This window comes from Hyaena hyaena, unplaced genomic scaffold (genome assembly GCF_003009895.1).
Source record: "Hyaena hyaena isolate Hyena2069 unplaced genomic scaffold, ASM300989v1 scaffold_745, whole genome shotgun sequence".
Classification (NCBI taxonomy): domain Eukaryota; kingdom Metazoa; phylum Chordata; class Mammalia; order Carnivora; family Hyaenidae; genus Hyaena; species Hyaena hyaena.
The window spans coordinates 689,945-708,384 of NW_024081376.1; the positions used below are offsets into that span (position 1 = coordinate 689,945).

General features: G+C 35.9%; 1 protein-coding gene across 5 annotated transcripts in view; it reads left to right on the top strand.

Annotated features, from left to right (window-relative positions):
• PIK3CB (phosphatidylinositol-4,5-bisphosphate 3-kinase catalytic subunit beta) overlaps positions 1-18,440 on the top strand; it is a 164,462-nt gene that overhangs the window by 61,837 nt on the left and 84,185 nt on the right. For 4 of the 5 annotated variants that reach the window (XM_039218206.1, XM_039218208.1, XM_039218209.1 and 1 more), the window contains 3 exons: positions 3,349-3,535; positions 8,996-9,221; positions 17,267-17,490. In XM_039218206.1, coding sequence (XP_039074137.1) covers positions 3,365-3,535; positions 8,996-9,221; positions 17,267-17,490 — 621 coding nt within the window. In that variant the 5' untranslated portion in view covers positions 3,349-3,364. Of the gene's footprint in view, positions 1-3,348; positions 3,536-8,995; positions 9,222-17,266; positions 17,491-18,440 lie in introns of those variants that run through there. The other variant, XM_039218210.1, reaches the window with a different exon arrangement.

Genomic DNA, 18,440 nt, shown 5'->3' on the forward strand with positions numbered 1-18,440 from the left:
GCCCCGCGAACTGCCAAACTGTTTTCCAAAGTAGTCGTACTATTTAACATTCCCACCAGCAGTTTATGAGGGTTATAGTTACTTTGTATCCTCGCCAACATTTGGCATGATTGGAATTTTTATTTTTATTTAGTTTATTTTTTTATTTTTCATTTTAGCCCTCGTATTAGGTATGTAGTAGTGTCACACTCTGGTTTTAATTTGTATTGACAAATAATATTGAACCCTTTTGGTCTGCCCTACACATTTTTCTCTTTTAAAGTAAGCTTTTATGCCCACAGTAGGGCTTGGACTCACAACCTTGAGATCAGGAGTTGCATGCTCTTCTGACTGAACCAGCCAGGTGACCCTACCATCCATACATATTTGATGAAGTGTCTGTTCAGACCTTTTGCGAATTGAAAAAACTGAGTTTTATTTTCTTATTATTGTATGTTGAGAGCTCTTTATGTTTTCAGGATATAATCCTTCATTGATATGAAAATGTTTCTTCCTACTCTGGGGCTTGCCTTTTTGTATTATAGACAGTATCTGGGTAAGGGCAGAAGTTTTTAGTTTTGATGATGTTTAATAGTTTTTTTAATTTTATAAATTGTGCTTATGGCATTGTATCTAAGTAATATGTATAATCCAACATCAAAATTTTCTCCTATATTTTTTTCTAGAAGCTTTAAAGATTTGAGTTTACATTTAGGTCTAGGATCCATTTTGAGCTAATTTTTATTTTTGGTATGAGATAAGAATTAAGATTCAATATCTTAGTATATGGATATCTGGATTTCAACACTATTTGTTGAACAGACTGTCCTTTTTCTCATTGAGTTACCTTCACACCTGTGTTGAAATCAGCTGTCCGTTCACTTTATAAAAAAAATGAAATTATTTAAAGCAGTTGACAAACATAATGTCATTTTACCCCTACATATACTTTGTTATGCATCTCTCTCTAACTCAGTAGATCAGGCTGATTTTTAGAAACATAATTACCATGCCATTACTGTTGTTTTTTAAGGTGAGTGATTTTTTTAAAGATTCCATTTTTAAGTAATCTCTCTATCTAGTGTGGGCCTTAAATCCCCCCTCTTGACCCCAAGATCAGGAGTCACATGCTCCACTGACTGAGCCAGCCAGGTGCCCCACCAACATGTCATTATTATACCTTGCAAGAGTAGCAATATTTCCTTAAAATATAATCTAATATTTAATATATATTTGAATTTCCCAGTTTGTTTCCAAGATAGGTTTTTATAGTTGATTTGGTGAAACTAGTGTTCGATTTGGCTGTCTCATAAATGCTTTTTTATTCTTTAGCAGTAATTGCACCATTCTCTTTCCTTATTATTTTGTAATTGATTAGCTTGTTATTTTTGATTGCTTATATTATTGATGACTCATTCAGTACTTGACGGATGCTTCCTTGAAGTCTTTAACTGCATTCTCTATTTCCCTTATTTCTTGTAAACTGGTAAATAGATCAGATCTAGAGGCTTGATTAAATTCAGGTTCATATTTTTGTTTTTTGTTAAAAAGGATTTTCTAATAGTTATTCATTTTTGAGAGAGAGAAAAAGAGAGAGGGGGTGAGAGAGAGAGCGAGCGAGCAAGCATGTGCAAGGAAGGGTAGATAGAGAGGGAGACACAGAATCTGAAGCAGGCTCCAGGCTCCGCACTGTCAGCACAGAACCTGACATAGGGCTTGAACTCATGAACTGTGAAATCACGACCTGAGCTGAAGTGGGGATGCTTAACCAACTGAGCCACTCAAGTGCCCCTGTTTTTTGTTTTTTCTAAATCAAGTATATCCTATAGGTAGTGGTTAATCCTGTTCCATTCCACGAGGACCTAAGTCTGGATTATTCATAGGATTTAGATGGTGTTAACCTGATATGTTCATTGTAAAGTTCCTCATCATCCTTTGACTTTATTTTGTAAATTTTTTTTAGTAGCCATTAATTATGCATTATTGCCTAGATTTGTTGTTTGATTAGCGGTTGCAAGATGGTGTTTTTCTAATTCTATCATTCTTTTTGTGTTTATGAGCTAAAATTGTAAAAATTAAGAAAAAAATTACTCTCGTCAATTATTTGGTTACCCTGCAATAATATAGTACAAGCTGGTTAAATGATTGGTTTATTTCCCCATTATTTTATTTTATTAATTTTTTAAACATTTGTTTATTTTTGAGAGAGAGAGAGAGAGACAGTGTGAGCAAGCATATGAGCTGGGGAGGGGCAGAGAGAGGGAGACACAGAATCCTAAGCAGGCTCCAGGCTCTAAGCTGTCAGCACAGAGCCTGATGCGGAGCCTGAACTCACAAACTGTGAGATCTTGACCTGAGCTGAAGTCAGACACTTAACCGACTGAGCCACCCAGGTGCACCCACATTCTTTATCAATTTTCAAAATAGTGTGAGTTGGTCTTAGCAGTGTCTGGTGGTGATCAATGAAGGATTTATTTCTTCTTCTTATTAAGTCACCCATTTGTATATATTTGATGTGTTTCAACTCATGGGTGTCATGATTGCTTTTGATGCTGAGAAATGCTTCAAGTTGGCAGTTGTCTCTTTTGATATAACAATTTCATTCTTTGAATAAATGGGGCTTGAATCTTGGTTTAATTAAGTGCCCATGTTCTTTCTACTGTTGTGCGTTTTTGAAGGAAGCCCCCAAGGAAGTCCTCCAGGTGCAGTTGGGGTGGTGCACTTATTAGAATACGGGCTTGATTCCAGGAATGCCATCATTTGTATGAATGTAGTTCTAACGCGGGAAGGCAGGAGACACTTGTGGCACAAAGGCCTGAGCTGTTCAGTAGTAGGACAAGTAGGACAAGCAAAGAAAAATAGCACAAAGGGCTTTGCCAGCCGGGTTGGGGAATTTGGTGTTTTTAATACTTAGGTGGTGGGTCATGACCAGTTCATGACATTTTGTTTCTTACATGAGGTTGATAGAAAATTATTTTTGAAAGAAGGCCCTCTCGATTGCTCTGTTCATTGAAGTTTGCAGAGAAGAACTCAGCCAAAGAAGCCAATATTATCAAGTAAAACCTGGAGAGAATCATATGTTGAGGGTTTCTTAACTGAATTTCTTAGAAACCTGTAATCTTTAAACCTTTCATTTTTCACATGTGATATGTTGAGTCATTATGGTGTGTATATATAATGTATATAGTGATAACTGCAAGCGCTTTTAAATAATTTATTTCTGGTGGCTTATTCTTTAATTGACCTCCTGTTATGTTATTGACTATATTGAAATCCAAAGAATAATTATGGATTGGTGGGCTTTATCATATTTTAGTATAAGATTTGGCTAATTTTCTGTTTCACTAAGTTTTACTTGATAATTTCTAGGGCCTCATGGTGATGAATGTGCTTCAGTTTCATAATGCCTCCTGCTATGGCAGACATCCTTGACATCTGGGCAGTGGATTCACAGTTAGCGTCTGATGGCTCCATACCTGTGGATTTCCTTTTGCCCACTGGGATTTATATTCAGTTGGAGGTTCCTCGGGAAGCTACCATTTCCTATATTAAACAGGTATGTTAATAGGTGAAATTTTTATCAGTATAGCTTATTTACTGTATCTCTTAGGGGGAGATGTTCTTCTAGTATAGAAAATGTTATTTGTGTAAATCATATGGTCAGTTTGAGGGAAGATAAACCTTTAGGTCACTACATATTAAAAATTTTGATATTTGCCTTGTCTCTTGTGGACATACAAAACAATCACTCTCACTCTCACTTTTAATCCATATATGATACCTGATTTAAGAAAAATTAACTTATGTTAGTTTGAAATGTTCATTCAGGTTATTAAAAACAATTTGACGTTGTTGAAAGTTTTGAGTTAAAATCTTTTTAATTACTGTCTTTAAACTCGTCATACATTTTCTTTATGTGATTTTTGGTTGGCTGTCTCTTCTTTTCCTTCCTCTTCTTCCTTCTGTACCCCACTACTTTTCATGGTGACTATGGGGAGGAAAATGTTTTCCCTCACTAGTAAATGCTGTGTCCTCCTTTGGAAGCAAATTTTTTTTTTTTTTTAAGCTTTTATTTAAATTCCAGTTAGTTGACATACAGTGTAATATTAGTTTCAGGTGGCAACATGGTGATTCAACACTTAAATACAACACCCTGTGCTCCTCACAATAAGTGCATTCTTAAGCCCCATCACCTGTTTCACCCCTCCCACACCCACCTCTCTTCTGGTAAGCCTTAGTTTGGAAGCAAATTCTTTTACATAACAAGTGTTGCTTGTTTTGTTGGATTATTTTTTGAAGTGAAGTGATGAGTGCTGTTGATTTGTGAAGACCATGAAATGTAAATGAAATTATTTTTCTAAACTTTCTCTTTTATGTTTTCCAAATAGCTGAACCCAATATGAAACTCAGGGGTTATGTTTTTAAGAACAAGTTTTTATGACAAATGTTTTTATTTTTATTTACTTAAAAGTTTATTAGAGAGAGAGAGAGAGAGCGAGAAAGAGAGAATCTCAAATAGGCTCTGTACTGCCAGCTCAGAGCCTGACATGGAACTCAGTCTCATTAAGTGAGATCTTGACCTAAGCTGAAATGAAGAGTCAGATGCTTAACTGACTGAGCCTCTTAGGTGCCCCCTACCTAGCATGATATTTTCAAGTTATCCATATTGTAATATGAATCCAAATTTCATTCCTTTCTAAGACTTAGTAGTATTCCATTGTATGGATATACCACATTTTGTTTATCTGTTCATCTTTTGATGCACATTTTGATTGTCTTTCAGCTGTTGTGAATTATGCTACTATGAACATTGATATCTTTTTGAATCCCTGCTTTCAGTTTTTTTGGGTATATGTCTGGAAGTAAAATTTTTATATCATATGGTAATTCTTTCTTGACTTAAAAACTTTTTAAATATTTATAATTGAGAAAGAGAGAGAGAGCAAGGGAGGGTCAGAGAGAGATGGACACAGAATCTGAAGCAGGCTCCAGGCTCTGAGCTGTTAGCACTGAGCCTGATGTGGGGGCTCAAACCCATGAGCCATGAGATCATGACGTGAGTTGAAGTCAGACACTTAACCAACTGAGCCACCGAGGCACCCCTGTTTTAACTTTTTAAAGAACTGCCAAAGTGCTTTCTACAGTGGTGATACTGTGTTTTATCCCCACCAGCAGTATACAAAGGTTATAGTTTCTCCACATCCTGGCCAACACTTGTAACTTTTGGTTTTGTTTTGTTTTTTTTTTAATTTTTAATTTTTTATGTTTAGTTTGGGGAGGGGGAGAGAGAGAGAGAATGAATACGAGTGGGAGAGGGGCAGAGAGAGAGAGGGAGACACAAAGCTGAAGCAGGCTCTGAGCTGTCAGCACAGAACCCGATGTGGGGCTTGAACTCACTAATTGTGAGATCATGACCTGAGCCGAAGTTGGATGCTTAACCCAACTGAGCCAAGCAGGTATCCCTGTTTGTTTTTATAATAACCGTTTTTTCTGTGAAGTGGTATCTTATTGCAGTATTCCTTTGTATTTCCCTCATGACTAATGATATCAAACATTTTTTCTTCTTAATGGTCATTTGTAGAGTTGTCTATTCAAGACCATTGCACATTTTTTAATTCAGTTGCCTTTTTTTTTGGTTATTGAGTCATAGGAGTTCTTCATATATCCTGAGTATTAATTGCTTATCAGATATATAATTTGCAAACATCTTCTCCCGTTTTTTGGTTTGCCTTTTCACTTTCACGTTAGTGTCCTTTCATAAATAAATTCTTTAAAATTTTGATAGAAATCTAGTTTACCTATTTTTCTTTTGTTGTTCAGCACTGCTTTCTCGTATATAACTGAATTTGAGGATTAGCTATGATTTTTATCCCAGGTCTGTTATTCTTAGCTTTTGGCTTTTGTACGGGCTGCCGTTAAAATTTGTCATCCAACTTGTCATTTATATAGTGACCTTTTATACGATCTCATCCAGCAGACTTGGGGGAAGTGATAAGAGATGGATTCTGCTTATACTGATAGGGCAGTGCTAATTAATGAAGATGATCCTGGTAAACAGAAAATAATGCAGGAAAAGTAATATAAATTTTATATGGGGGTGATGATACATACTTTGAAAAATTTCTCTTTTTTCGGATTAGATGCTATTTATGTTCATAAGAATGTTAAATGTGGATATCTTCATTGATTTTTAGTCTTCAGAGACAATGACTTAAAAAAATTGAAGTATAGGAGTGCTTGGGTCATACAGTAGGTTAAGCATCTGACTTCAGCTCAGGTAATGATATCACAGTTAGTGAGTATAAGCCCCGTATAGGGCTCTTTGCTGACAGCTCAGAGCCTGGAGCCTGCTTCAGATTCTGTGTTTCCCTCTCTCTCTGCCCCTCCCTCGCTCATGCTCTGTCTCTTTCTCTCTCAAAAATAAATAAACATTAAAAAATAAAAAAAAATTGAATTATAGTTGACATATTACTTTCAGGTGTACAACCTAGTGATTCAACAGTAAGTGTATTTTGAAATGCTCACCATGGTAAGTGTAGTTGCCATCTATCACTATACAAAGTTATTGCAATATTATTGACTGTATTCTTTCTTCTGTACTTTTCATCTCCTTGGGTTACTTATTTTATAACTGGTAGTTTTGTACCTCATAAGCCCCTTCACCTATTTCACCTATCCCTTCGGCTCCTCCCCTTTGACAGTCATTGGTTCTCTGTATTTATGAGTCTCCTTCTGTTTTTGTTTTTTAGATTCTATATATATATATGAAATCATATGGTATTTATCTTTCTCTGACTTATTTCACTTAGCATAAGGCTAGGTTTTTTTTCTATTTTTCTTTTTTTTAAAAAAATGTTTAATTCTCCCTTTGGATTTTCTTTTAAATTTATTTCTGAGAGAGAGAGGCAGCATGAGCAGGGGAGGGTCAGAGAGAGGGAGATAGAGAATCCGAAGCGGGCTCCAGGCTCTGAGCTAGCGGTCAGCACAGAGCGCGATGCGGGGCTCCAACCCACGAACCATGAGATCGTGACCTGAGCCAAAGTTGGACGCTTAACCGACTGTGCCACCCAGGCGCCCCTAGGTTTTTTTTTCTTGATGTATGTATAAATGGCATTGTCTTTAAATTTCTCAGCTAGTGTATAGAAACACAACAAGTTTTTGTTTATTTTGTATTCTGCAATTTTATGAAATTCATTTATTATTTCTAATAGCTTTTGTGGAATCTTTAGGCTTTTCTATATATAATATCATGTCTTCTATAAATAGTGACGTCACTTCTTTTAACAATTTGAATGCTTTTTCTTTTTTTTTTTTTTNNNTTTTTTTATTTATTTCTAGGAGAGAGAGAGAGAGAGACAGCGTGAGGAGGAGAGGGTCAGAGAGAGAAGGAGTCACAGACTCCGAAACAGGCTCCAGGCTCTGAGCTGGCAGTCAGCACAGAGCCCGTCGCGGGGCTCGAACCCATGAACCGCGAGATCATGACCTAAGCGAAAGTCGGAAGCTTAACCGACTAAGCCACCCAGGCGCCCCTGAATGCTTTTTCTTTTTGTCTGATTGCTGTGACTGGAACTTTTAGTATGGTGTGTTGAATTGAGGTGGCGAGAATAGGTATTTTTATGTTGTTTCTGATCTTAGAGGAAAAGTGTTTGCCTTTTCACCATTAAGTATGTTAGCAGTGGGTTTGTCATATATGGCTTTATTATGTTGAAGTATATTTTCTCTGTTTCCACTTTTTTTAGAGGTTTTTATCATAAACAATCATGAGGGTTTTTTTTTTTGTCAAACCCTTTTTCTGCATCTACTGAGATGATTAGATGGTTTTTATCTTCCGTTTTGTACATGTGGTATGTCATATTGGTTGATTTGTGGATAATGAACCATCTTTGCATCCCTGGAATAATTCCCACCTGATTGTGGTGAATAATCCTTTTAATGTCTTGTTGAATTTGCATTGCTAATATTTTGTTGAGCATTTTTGCAGCTATGTTCATTGGGAATATTGGTATGTGGTTTTCTTTTTTTTGTAGTGTCTTTGTCTTGCTTTGGTGTCAGGGTAAAACTGGCCTTGTAGAATGAATGTGGAAGCATTCCTGCTTTTTTAGATAAGTGAAAAGGATTGATATTAATTCTTTTATGAATGTTTGGTAGAATTCATTGCAGAAGCCATCTGCTCCTGGATTTTAGTTTGTTTTAAAACCTAAAAAAACCTTTTTTAAAAGGTTTTTTAATTAAATTAAATTAATTAATTAATTAATTTTGAGCAGAGGAGGGGCGGAGAGAAAGGGAGAGAGAGGGAGAGAGAGAATCAGAAGTAGGTCCCGTGCTGCCATACAGAGCCCAGCATGGAGCTCGATCTCACGAACTGTGTCACAAGTTGTACGCTTAGCTGACTGAGCCACTTTAGGCATCCCTTTCGGGAATTTTTTTTAAATTACTGATTCCATTTTGTTACTGGTAATCAGTCTGTTCACAGTATCTGTTTTTTTCTGATTCAGTGTTGGAAGATTGTTTTTTAGGAATTTATCCATTTCTAGGTTTTCAAATTTGTTGGTATATATAATTTTTTGTAGTAGTCTCTTATAATCCTTTGTATTTCTGTGGTGTCGGTTGTAACTTCTTTTTCATTTTTCATTTTGAGTTTTCTCTTTCTCTTTCTTGAGGGGTCTGGTAGATACTCACTTAATTTTGCTTGTGTATATGCAATTTTTTTTGTATTATGCTATTACATTACTTACAAAGATGGGTTAGCAGTATACATATACTGCTGTAAGTTGGTATTAAAAAAACAACCTTAATATATCTTGGACAGTTTTCTACGTTACCTTTTATTTTTATTTTATAAAAAGAGTATAGTACTTTATAATTAATGTAGCCAATCTTTTATTGCTAAATACTTGGCTGGTCCTATGTTTTTGAGTTTTACAAAGAGTGCTGTAGTAAGTCTCCTTGTAGATGTGTTTTTGTACACTTGAGCAAGTTTTTCTGTTCCAGAAAGTGTGTGATTTTTTTCCTGCAGATGTTATGGAAGCAAGTTCACAATTACCCAATGTTTAACCTCCTTATGGAAATTGACTCCTATATGTTTGCATGTGTGAATCAAACTGCTGTATATGAGGAGCTTGAAGATGAAACAAGAAGACTCTGTGATGTCAGACCTTTTCTTCCAGTTCTCAAATTAGTGACAAGAAGTTGTGACCCAGGGGAAAAATTAGACTCAAAAATTGGAGTCCTTATAGGAAAAGGTAATTTAAGTACTTCCTAATATGAATTCTTACTGTGTTTGTTGCTATATGTATAAACATGATTTAAGTATGATCTAAGACTACAGATCAGTGGCTCAGGGACTATTGCTTATCTGTAAATTGTTAACCAGTCTGAGATCAAGTAAGTATAAAAATTGAGAGTAAATGTTTATAAATTCCTGTAGCAATGTGAAATTGCCACAGTATCTCAGGTATTATGTTTTTTGCATCCTTCTCTAGTGACTTATTTTTATGTGCAAAATATTGTTTTTTGGCAGACTGGAAAGAAAAATGTTGTTCCTTTGTCTCAGATCGTTTGAGAGGAGATACCTTTACTGAGAGATACATTCTCCATTTCATTTAACTGCCTCTACAGTGTAAACACAATTTATATACAACTCTCTATACCAACCAAGGTTTTATGCTGATTGATAAATTTCTATAAATAACCCAAATTATTGACAAATTTTACTCCTTAACCAAAATTATCTTTAAGTAGAGTTATTTTTGTAGTGAGTCAAGATATATTATGTCCATGTTCTTCTTTGAAAATTAACTCCAGGGAGAATTGTGAATAACAAAGAAAATATGGTAGAGTCTTGCTCTAATAATCCTCGGTGCCTTAGGGGCCAATGGTATATTAATATCCTGTTTTAGACAAGATACTAACTTGAGTTATGTACTATAAGAGGTTAACTGTGGAGGAGACTTGAAGTTTGTTTATTTTTGAGTAGCAGTTTTTTGTTGTTTAAATTTTTATTTTATTTATTTTATTTCATTATATTGTTTATATTATAGTATAGTATATTATTTCATATCATATCATATCATATCATATCATATCATATCATATCATAGACTTGACATTTAAATATAAAACCAAAAAAATCTACTGGTGGTTGTTGGATTTGGATTGGCCTCTTGTATTGATTAAATTCACTATTATAGGATACTATAGTACCATCCCACTTAGGATTATAAGTATTTTCAAGATAACCTAGTATCACCTCCGCTAAGAACCATGCCCATAAAGATTGCATTCTTTGATGGTGACCTATAGCAATTCAGGTTAACTAACAATTACAAATGTGGGACTACACTCTTCCCACTGATCAGAACTGCACTGATTGTTAAGGAAGCTAAAATATTTGATAACCCAAAGGATTAGCACCATAAAGCTAACTTTTGTCAAGATATATTTACCTTTTTGAGATGAAGCATGTTTTCCAAACTTAAATCACTGCACTCTCTTCTACTTGTGATCTCCAAAAAATATGGGCTCATTAGCCACTGTTACTTCTACAGAAGCTTGCCAATCCTAACAAATAGAAATATAGTAGATTGAAATATTGCATGGGATAAGCTTAATGGTAAAAATCATTCATTGTTTATCTAAAATTCATATAGAATCAAGCATGCTGTTTTTTCATTTGGCAGCTCTAACTTTGCCCTGCCAAAATGCAGAGATTATATAGGTATAGGTATAGGTATAGGTATAGGTATAGGTATAGGTATAGGTATAGGTATAGGTATAGGCAGATGTATGTCTTGAATTTCTCTTTCTATAAGCAATGTGACCATATTTCATTCTGTGTCATAAAGCTTATTATATAAAAAATTTCAATGCAGTTTTTATTGATCAAGATGCAAAGAGTGTTTTATATTAACTTGAGCAGTTTATAAACTCTTAACTATTTATAAATTGTACTTTAGATTTTCACTGTATCTAGGAAACCTGATGTTAACGATCATATATACAAATTCAAGTGTTAACATTCATTTAGGAATTTGAGTAAGTCTGTTTATTATTTTAGAATGGATTTTCAATTTAAATACCTAACAAGTCAGATTTTGCCATTGCTAATTTGTATGTGATGACTACAACCGGGGCTTGGTGAGGTCATGCCTCCTGGGAAAACAATAAACAATTATTTCAATTTAACTTCAGGAACAAGTTTGCTGCCTCCTCCTCCCCAAAGAAAACAATAGATATAATTGCCCTGATGGATCTAAAAATACCTTTTCCTGAGTGATATTTGATCATTTTATTTTTTATGTTTATTCTAAGTAATTATTTACAGAGCTGCTCTTTGGGTTCTGATTATGCTCTGTAGTGAAGATACTTATCACCCCTGGATTAATTTCTTCAAATACCCATTAGAAAATCTTGATCAGAGGATTTTGTCAGCATCCTGAAAAAAATGATTGAAAACTCCCTTATTTTCCCTGGCCTATCTAAAGTTGTGGTATGTTTAAAGTGAAGGAAATCTGGAGTCTGGAGAATTTTAAGTGTCTTTAATGTGAAGAAATTTTTCACTCAATACTTTTTTGTATGAAAAAATTATATTTGACTCTAAGCTATATAATACTATCTTAAAATTTAAGGTTTTTTTTGGTGCCTAAGTGACTCAGTTGGTTAAGTGTCTGGCTCTTGCTTTTGGCTCAGGTTATGATCTCGTGGTTTGTGGGTTTAAGCCCCATGTCAGGCTCTGTGCTGACAGTGCAGAGCCTGCTTGGGATTCTTTCTGCTCCTCCCCTGCTCACGTGCACGCTCTCTCTCTCTCTCTTTCTTTCTCTCTCTCTCTCCACCCCCCTTCCCTCCCTAAAAATAAATAAACATTTAAAAATATTTTAAAAATATTTTAAAAGAAAACTTTAAAATAAAATTTAAGGTTTGTTATCAGATTTTCTTACTAGAAGACATGTAACAAATTAAGTTTAAAATTAGTCAACCTAATTTCTTATTTTTGGCAGTTTCTGTTTTATTTTTTTTCATAGTTTATTGTCAAGTTGGTTTCCATATAACACCCAGTGCTCATCCCAGTAAGTGCCCTCCTCCATGCCCATCACCCCCGATGCCCCCTCCCCACCCCCATCAGCCCTCTGTTCTCAATATTCAAGAATATTTAATGGTTTGCCTCCTTCCCTCTCCCTAACTATTTTTTCCCCTTTTCCTCCCCCATGGTCCTCCATTAGGTTCCTTCTAATCCACCTATATGTGCAAACATATGGTATCTCTCTTTCTCTGCCTGACTTACTTCACTCAGCATAACATCCTCAAGGTCCATCCATGTTGCTACAAATGGCCAGATTTCATTCTTTCTCATTGCCATATAGTATTCCATTGTATAGATAAACCGCATCTTCTTAATCCATTTGTCATTTGATGGACACTTAGGCTTTTTCCATGATTTAGCTATTGAGAGTACTGCTATGAACATTGGGGTACATGTGCCCCTGTGCGTCAGCAGTCCTGTATCCCTTGGGTAAATTCCTAGCAGTGCTGTTGCTGGGTCATAGGGGAGTTCTATTGTTAATTTTTTGAGGAACCTCCATACTGTTTTCCAGAGGGGCTGCACCAGTTCACATTCCCACCAACAGTGTAGGAGGGTGCCCCTTTCTCCACATCCTTGTCAGCATCTAGAGTCTCCTGATTTGTTCATTTTAGCCACTCTGACCGGCATTAGGTGGTATCTCAGTGTGGTTTTGATTTGTATTTCCCTGATGATGAGGGATGCTGAGCATTGTTTCATGTGTCTGTTGGCCATCTGGATGTCCTCTTTGAAGAAGTGTCTGTTCATAACTTCTGCCCATTTCTTCACTGGATTATTTGTATTTTGGGTGTGGAGTTTGGTGAGTTCCTTATAGATTTTGGATACTAGCCCTTTATCTGATATGTCATTTGCAACTATCTTTTCCCATTCATCGGTTGCCTATTAGTTTTATTGATTATTTCCTGTGCCATGCAGAAGCTTTTTATCTTGATGAGGTCCCAGTAGTTCATTTTTGCTCTTGATTCCCTTGCCTTTGGGGATGTGTCAAGTAAGAAGTTGCTGTGGTTGAGGTCAAGGAGGTTGTTTCCTGCTTTTCCTCTAGGGTTTTGATGGTTTCCTGTCTCACGTTCAGGTCCTTTATCCATTTTGAGTTTATTTTTGTGTATGGTGTGAGAAAATGATCTAGTTTCATTCTTCTGTATGTTGTTGTCCAGTTCTCCCAGCACCATCTGCTAAAAGACTGTCTTTTTTCCATTGGATACTCTTTCCTGCTTTGTCTAAGATTAGTTGGCCATACATTGTGGGTCCAATTCTGAGTTCTCAATTCTATTCCATTGGTCTATTTGTCTATTTTTGTGACAGCAAAGTTTCTGTATTTAAGAAATACTTGTTTTGGTTTCTGAAGTCCAGTTTTATTTTTTAAAAAACAGATTCTCAGAGATTGGGATTCGTTGAGTCTGGGATGAATTAAAGAAACCTGTACTTTTCAGTTGGTTCTAACAGTTGTGTGAACCAAGTTCCTTATTTCTAATATATTGAAAATATCAAAACAGTAGCCATTACAATTCAGTAGCATATATCGTGTGTGTAATTGGGACTGTAGCAATAAACTTGGGCATATGTTCTTTGTGTGCTTGGAGCTCATGATCCAATGGGAAGTAAAGATCAGTAAATAGACTCTTACAATATATTTGTAAACTGCTGTAAGTCAAGGAGGTAAAATCAACTGAGTGAAAGAGGGATGGCTTTATAGAAGACACACAACTAAACTAAGCCTTCAGTGCTGATGAGAAGAGAGCAGGATAGAAGGAGTTGGAAGAAGGATAAGCAAATGAGAATGGCATGTTTGAAGAATGGCCTATTTAAGTAATAACAGTGATTGATTATGGTTTGTTTAAAGAGATAGGACAAGCAGAAAGATTAGAGGGGCAACGAGCTTCAGAGCATGTGGAGACATCTAGGCCATATTAAAACGTAGAGACTTACGGGTGCCTGAGTGGCTCAGTCAGTTAAGCATCCAGCTCTTGGTTTCAGGCCAGGTCATGATTTCATGGTACATGGGTTCAAGCCGTCATCGGGCTCTGCAGTGACAGCATGGAGCCTGCTTGGGATTCTCTGTCTCCCTCTCTCCCTCTGCCCCCCTCCCCCACTCACTCTTTAATTAAAAAAAAAATAATAAACTTAAATAAAAATTAGACCCATATTCCTAGGAGCAATCGAGAAGCTATTGAAGGGATTTAAGTAGGGGAGTAACATGATCAGTTTTGCCTTTTTTTTTTTTGAGAGTGAGAAAGTGAGCACATGAGTAGGGGAGGTGGGGAGAGGGTCCAAGGGAGAGAGATAATCCAAAGCAGGTTCCACACTCAGCTTGGAGCCCGATGAGGAACTTGATCCCACAACCTTAGGATCATGACCTGAGCCAAAATCAAGAGTCGGACATTCAACTGCTTAACCAACTGAGCCACCCAGGTACCCCAATCATATTTCCATGTTATAAAGATGACTCAAATTGGAAAATAGAGAATGGATTGGAGAGATTAAAGAGTAGAGAAACTAGTGAAAAACTGATGTAACAATCCAAGGGAGGGATGATGATGACCAGGATTAAGTTAATGGCTGTAGGAACTAGGAGAAGTATATAGGGTTGAGAGACATTTAGAAAGTGGTTTAGAAATGACTTTTAGTAGATAAAGGGAGACAAAAAGTTTGATTTTTGTTAGATGTATTAGGTATACATTTCCCTTTCCTCATCTGTAATACCTGTATCTGTGAGTAGAAAGAGCTTCAGCAGTGCTGGGGAACAAGCTCCAAAATCCTTCAGCTAGTCTGCATACATTACGGTTCCTTCATAGCTGAATAAGAGTACACATTTCCATTCCAGATCCAAAACTACCCAGGAAATTATAATGTACTCTCAAGATTTTACCTTGCTGCATTCATTATGTAGCTTAACCATTTTTATTTTTCTATATTTAATACCACAAACTGATTATAATATTTCTTTTTGAAATAATAATTGTTTTAATACATAAAAGAAAATAGACAATGGAAGTCCACTATCTAGGTAACCTTGATTGACATGCAAATATTCAAATAGTATATATAGATTCAAATGATATGGTATTAAATAGCCTTATGGAACAAATACTAGCGGGCTGCTTCACTGTACTGCTCTCCCCAGCACTATGAAATACTGTTGTCATCTTAGGTATCTTTTCAAAACAAAAATATATACATATTCTATATTCTTTCCTTTGACTTTGCAAAGAACGAATCTTGTGAGACCTGTTTTGTCCCTGCATTTTAGATTTAATATACCTGGCACTTTTAATGTAACAACACTAATCTGATCTATCCATTTTATCACTTGTACTACCTTATAATGGTATATGGTTGTATCTCAATTTTAAAACCAGGTCTTAATGATGAACTTTAGGTTATTTCCAGTTTTTAAATTATTATAAACGAAACTACAGTGAACATTCTTGTACTGTTATCAGTATATTATACAAATAATGTACTCCTCTAGGCTTGTGGAAATAAAAACCACCCAAATGAGACAGACTGTTTACCCAGAGCTTGCTATTAGAGTAAAGGAACTTTGTGTTTGTCAGTGAAAGGCAGGCAGGAGAGTGACAAGATTTTATGCTTAAAAAGGGGGAATGCCTCATGTATGGCTGACTGGAAATTGTTGGTGAGGACATGCTGGAAGTGAGGGTCACTAGAAGTTGGGCATCTTATGTGAATGATTTGGGGGTGCATATTTGGCTTTTACTGACTGGTACTGAGCCTCTCGGGTTAAAATTCCTGTTGGCAGAATTTTAAGGTCAAAGAATGTATGTGTATGTTTATAATTTCTAATATTAAAGAAATAGGCCTTCCAGTACAGGGTATTGTTAAACTTTAAAATGTTTGCCAATCTTACAGGTAAAAGTTAATATATGTATGCAAATTTCTGCATGTTTGTTGTAGATTTCTAGCATTATTTATTAGGATGATGATAAGCTTATGAAAAGGTTGCTGTATTTAGTTGTCTGCATGGTAGATGTGGTTCCTGATTAAGAACAATGAAGAATAATTTTATATTCATGAGATTTTTGACTGATATACTGTAACGATTGTTGAAAAATCACAGTGAACCATAAGTTTAATCTATGAAATTTAAATTTACTGAGTCTTTTTTTTAATTTTTATTTATTTCTAGGAGAGAGAGAGAGACAGTGTGAGCAGGGGAGGGTCAGAGAGAGAGAGAGGGAGACACAGACTCCGAAACAGGCTCCAGGCTCCGAGCTGGCAGTCAGCACAGAGCCCGACGCGGGGCTTGAACCCACGAACCGCGAGATCATGACCTAAGCGAAAGTCCGATGCTTAACCGACTAAGCCACCCAGGCGCTCCTAAATTTACTGAGTTTTAACTAAATGTCAGTTTTAAGCTCATTAATTTAAAAGTTTTCAGATTCTTAGGCTTTATCAGATATATTAAATATGATTTTTACTTGGTTTGTAAAGAAAAACTGGATATTTTACATGTGGTTTTATTTTATTTTATTTTTTATTTCTTGATTATGAGAGAGAGAGAAAGCACACGTGTATGTGTGTGTAAGTGGGCAGGGACAGAAAGAGAGGGAGACAGAGAGAATCCCAAGTAGGCTGTATGCTGTCAGCAAGGAGTCCCGTGTGGAGCCCCTCTCACAAACCATGAGATCATGACCTGAGACCCTTAACCAGCTGAGCCACCTGGGTGCCCCTTACATGTGGTTTTAAAATGTGTAATGTTGGAGCGCCTGGGTGGCTCAGTCAGTTAAGTGTCCGACTTCAGCTCAGGTCACGATCTTGCGGTTCATGAGTTCAAGCCCCACGTCGGGCTCTGTGCTGAAAGCTAGCTAAGAGCCTGGAGATTGTCTTCGGATTCTGTGTCTCCCTCTCTCTCTGACCATACCCTGCTCTCTCTCTCTTTCTCTCTCAAAAATAAATAGAAAACATTAAAATAAATAAATAAAATGTGTACTATTTCAGTGATTATCTTTATAAAACTGGTAACTACATTTCTTTAAAAGGTTTCAAGTTTGGCTTCTTTAGAAATCTAATTGTATGTTCATCTTCTATACATGAAATGTGTTATTTTATCTGGATATTCTTTTGATCTCATGTAGTATTTTCCTATCCAGTTTTGATAAAAAATCGAACATCCAGTATATTTGGTTGAATATATTTTGTGTTGTCTTATATTATTATTAGCTACTCAAAATGACACTTAAAAATTTTGTTTAGGTCTGCATGAATTTGATGCACTGAAGGATCCTGAAGTGAATGAATTCCGAATAAAAATGCGCAAATTCAGTGAAGAAAAGATTCAGTCTCTTGTGGGATTGTCTTGGATGGACTGGCTAAAACAGACATATCCACCAGAACATGAACCGTGTATCCTTGAAAACTTAGAAGATAAACTTTATGGAGGAAAGCTCATTGTGGCTGTTCATTTTGAAAATTGTCAGGTAGTATTATGTTATTTTAAGAAATATTTTGTAATAAATCTGTGATTTTATCTGAATGCAGCACCAATCTTAGAAGATGGTCTTGCTCACTTGGTAAATGCTGTCACAAAGAGCATTTTTAGATTTAAGATGGAAATAAATTTAGCATTATGTGTGATACATCCTTTGCACATACATGATTTTTGATGGAATGTTGTATTAGTCTAGGTTGGGGTTGGGAAACTGCAGTTTTTGTATGGTTTTTATACTTAAAAGAGATATAAAAAAAACTCAAGGAATTTTTAAGAGATGTTAAAGAAAAAGAGAGAAAGAAAGAATGAAAAGAATATTGAGAGAAACTCATAAGTTGTCAGCAAAACCTGGTCCTTTACAGAAAAAGATTGCCTACCCCAGTCTAGACAATGTTCTTTAGTGTAGTTACTGTGTTTTCTCATGTGATTTTGCTCCTGTCTATAAAATGAAAGCTTTGATCAAATGATCTTTTTTTTCCATATTCTGATATTTGCATTCTGTAAATATGTAATTAAGTGCTGGTATGGAATTAGGCATTATAATGGAGTGTGTATATGCAGTTAGTCTGTATCTGAATACTCATAGTTACCTTAGAAGCCAGATTGTGGTACTACCTTTGTATCTAGTATGGTCATTTTAGCATTTAAGACCTGGCTTAGAATTAGGGTAGGAGTTCAAGAACATTTTGTGATGTTCTTTCTTCAGTTACCGTGATAACAACAATGATATGAACCATTTTAGTAGCCATTTTATATTAAGACTTCACTATGCCAGGAGCTATGAAAGAGGAGAGGAGAGGAGATATTTGGATATTGTAAAATCTCAAGATTAAATTTAAAATACTGTTTAGGGAATTCTGCACTTTGGAAGAGCTGGAACAGGGAAGTTTACTGCTGATAGGTGACTAGAATCCAACTTGAAAACACTGGCTCAAGGCA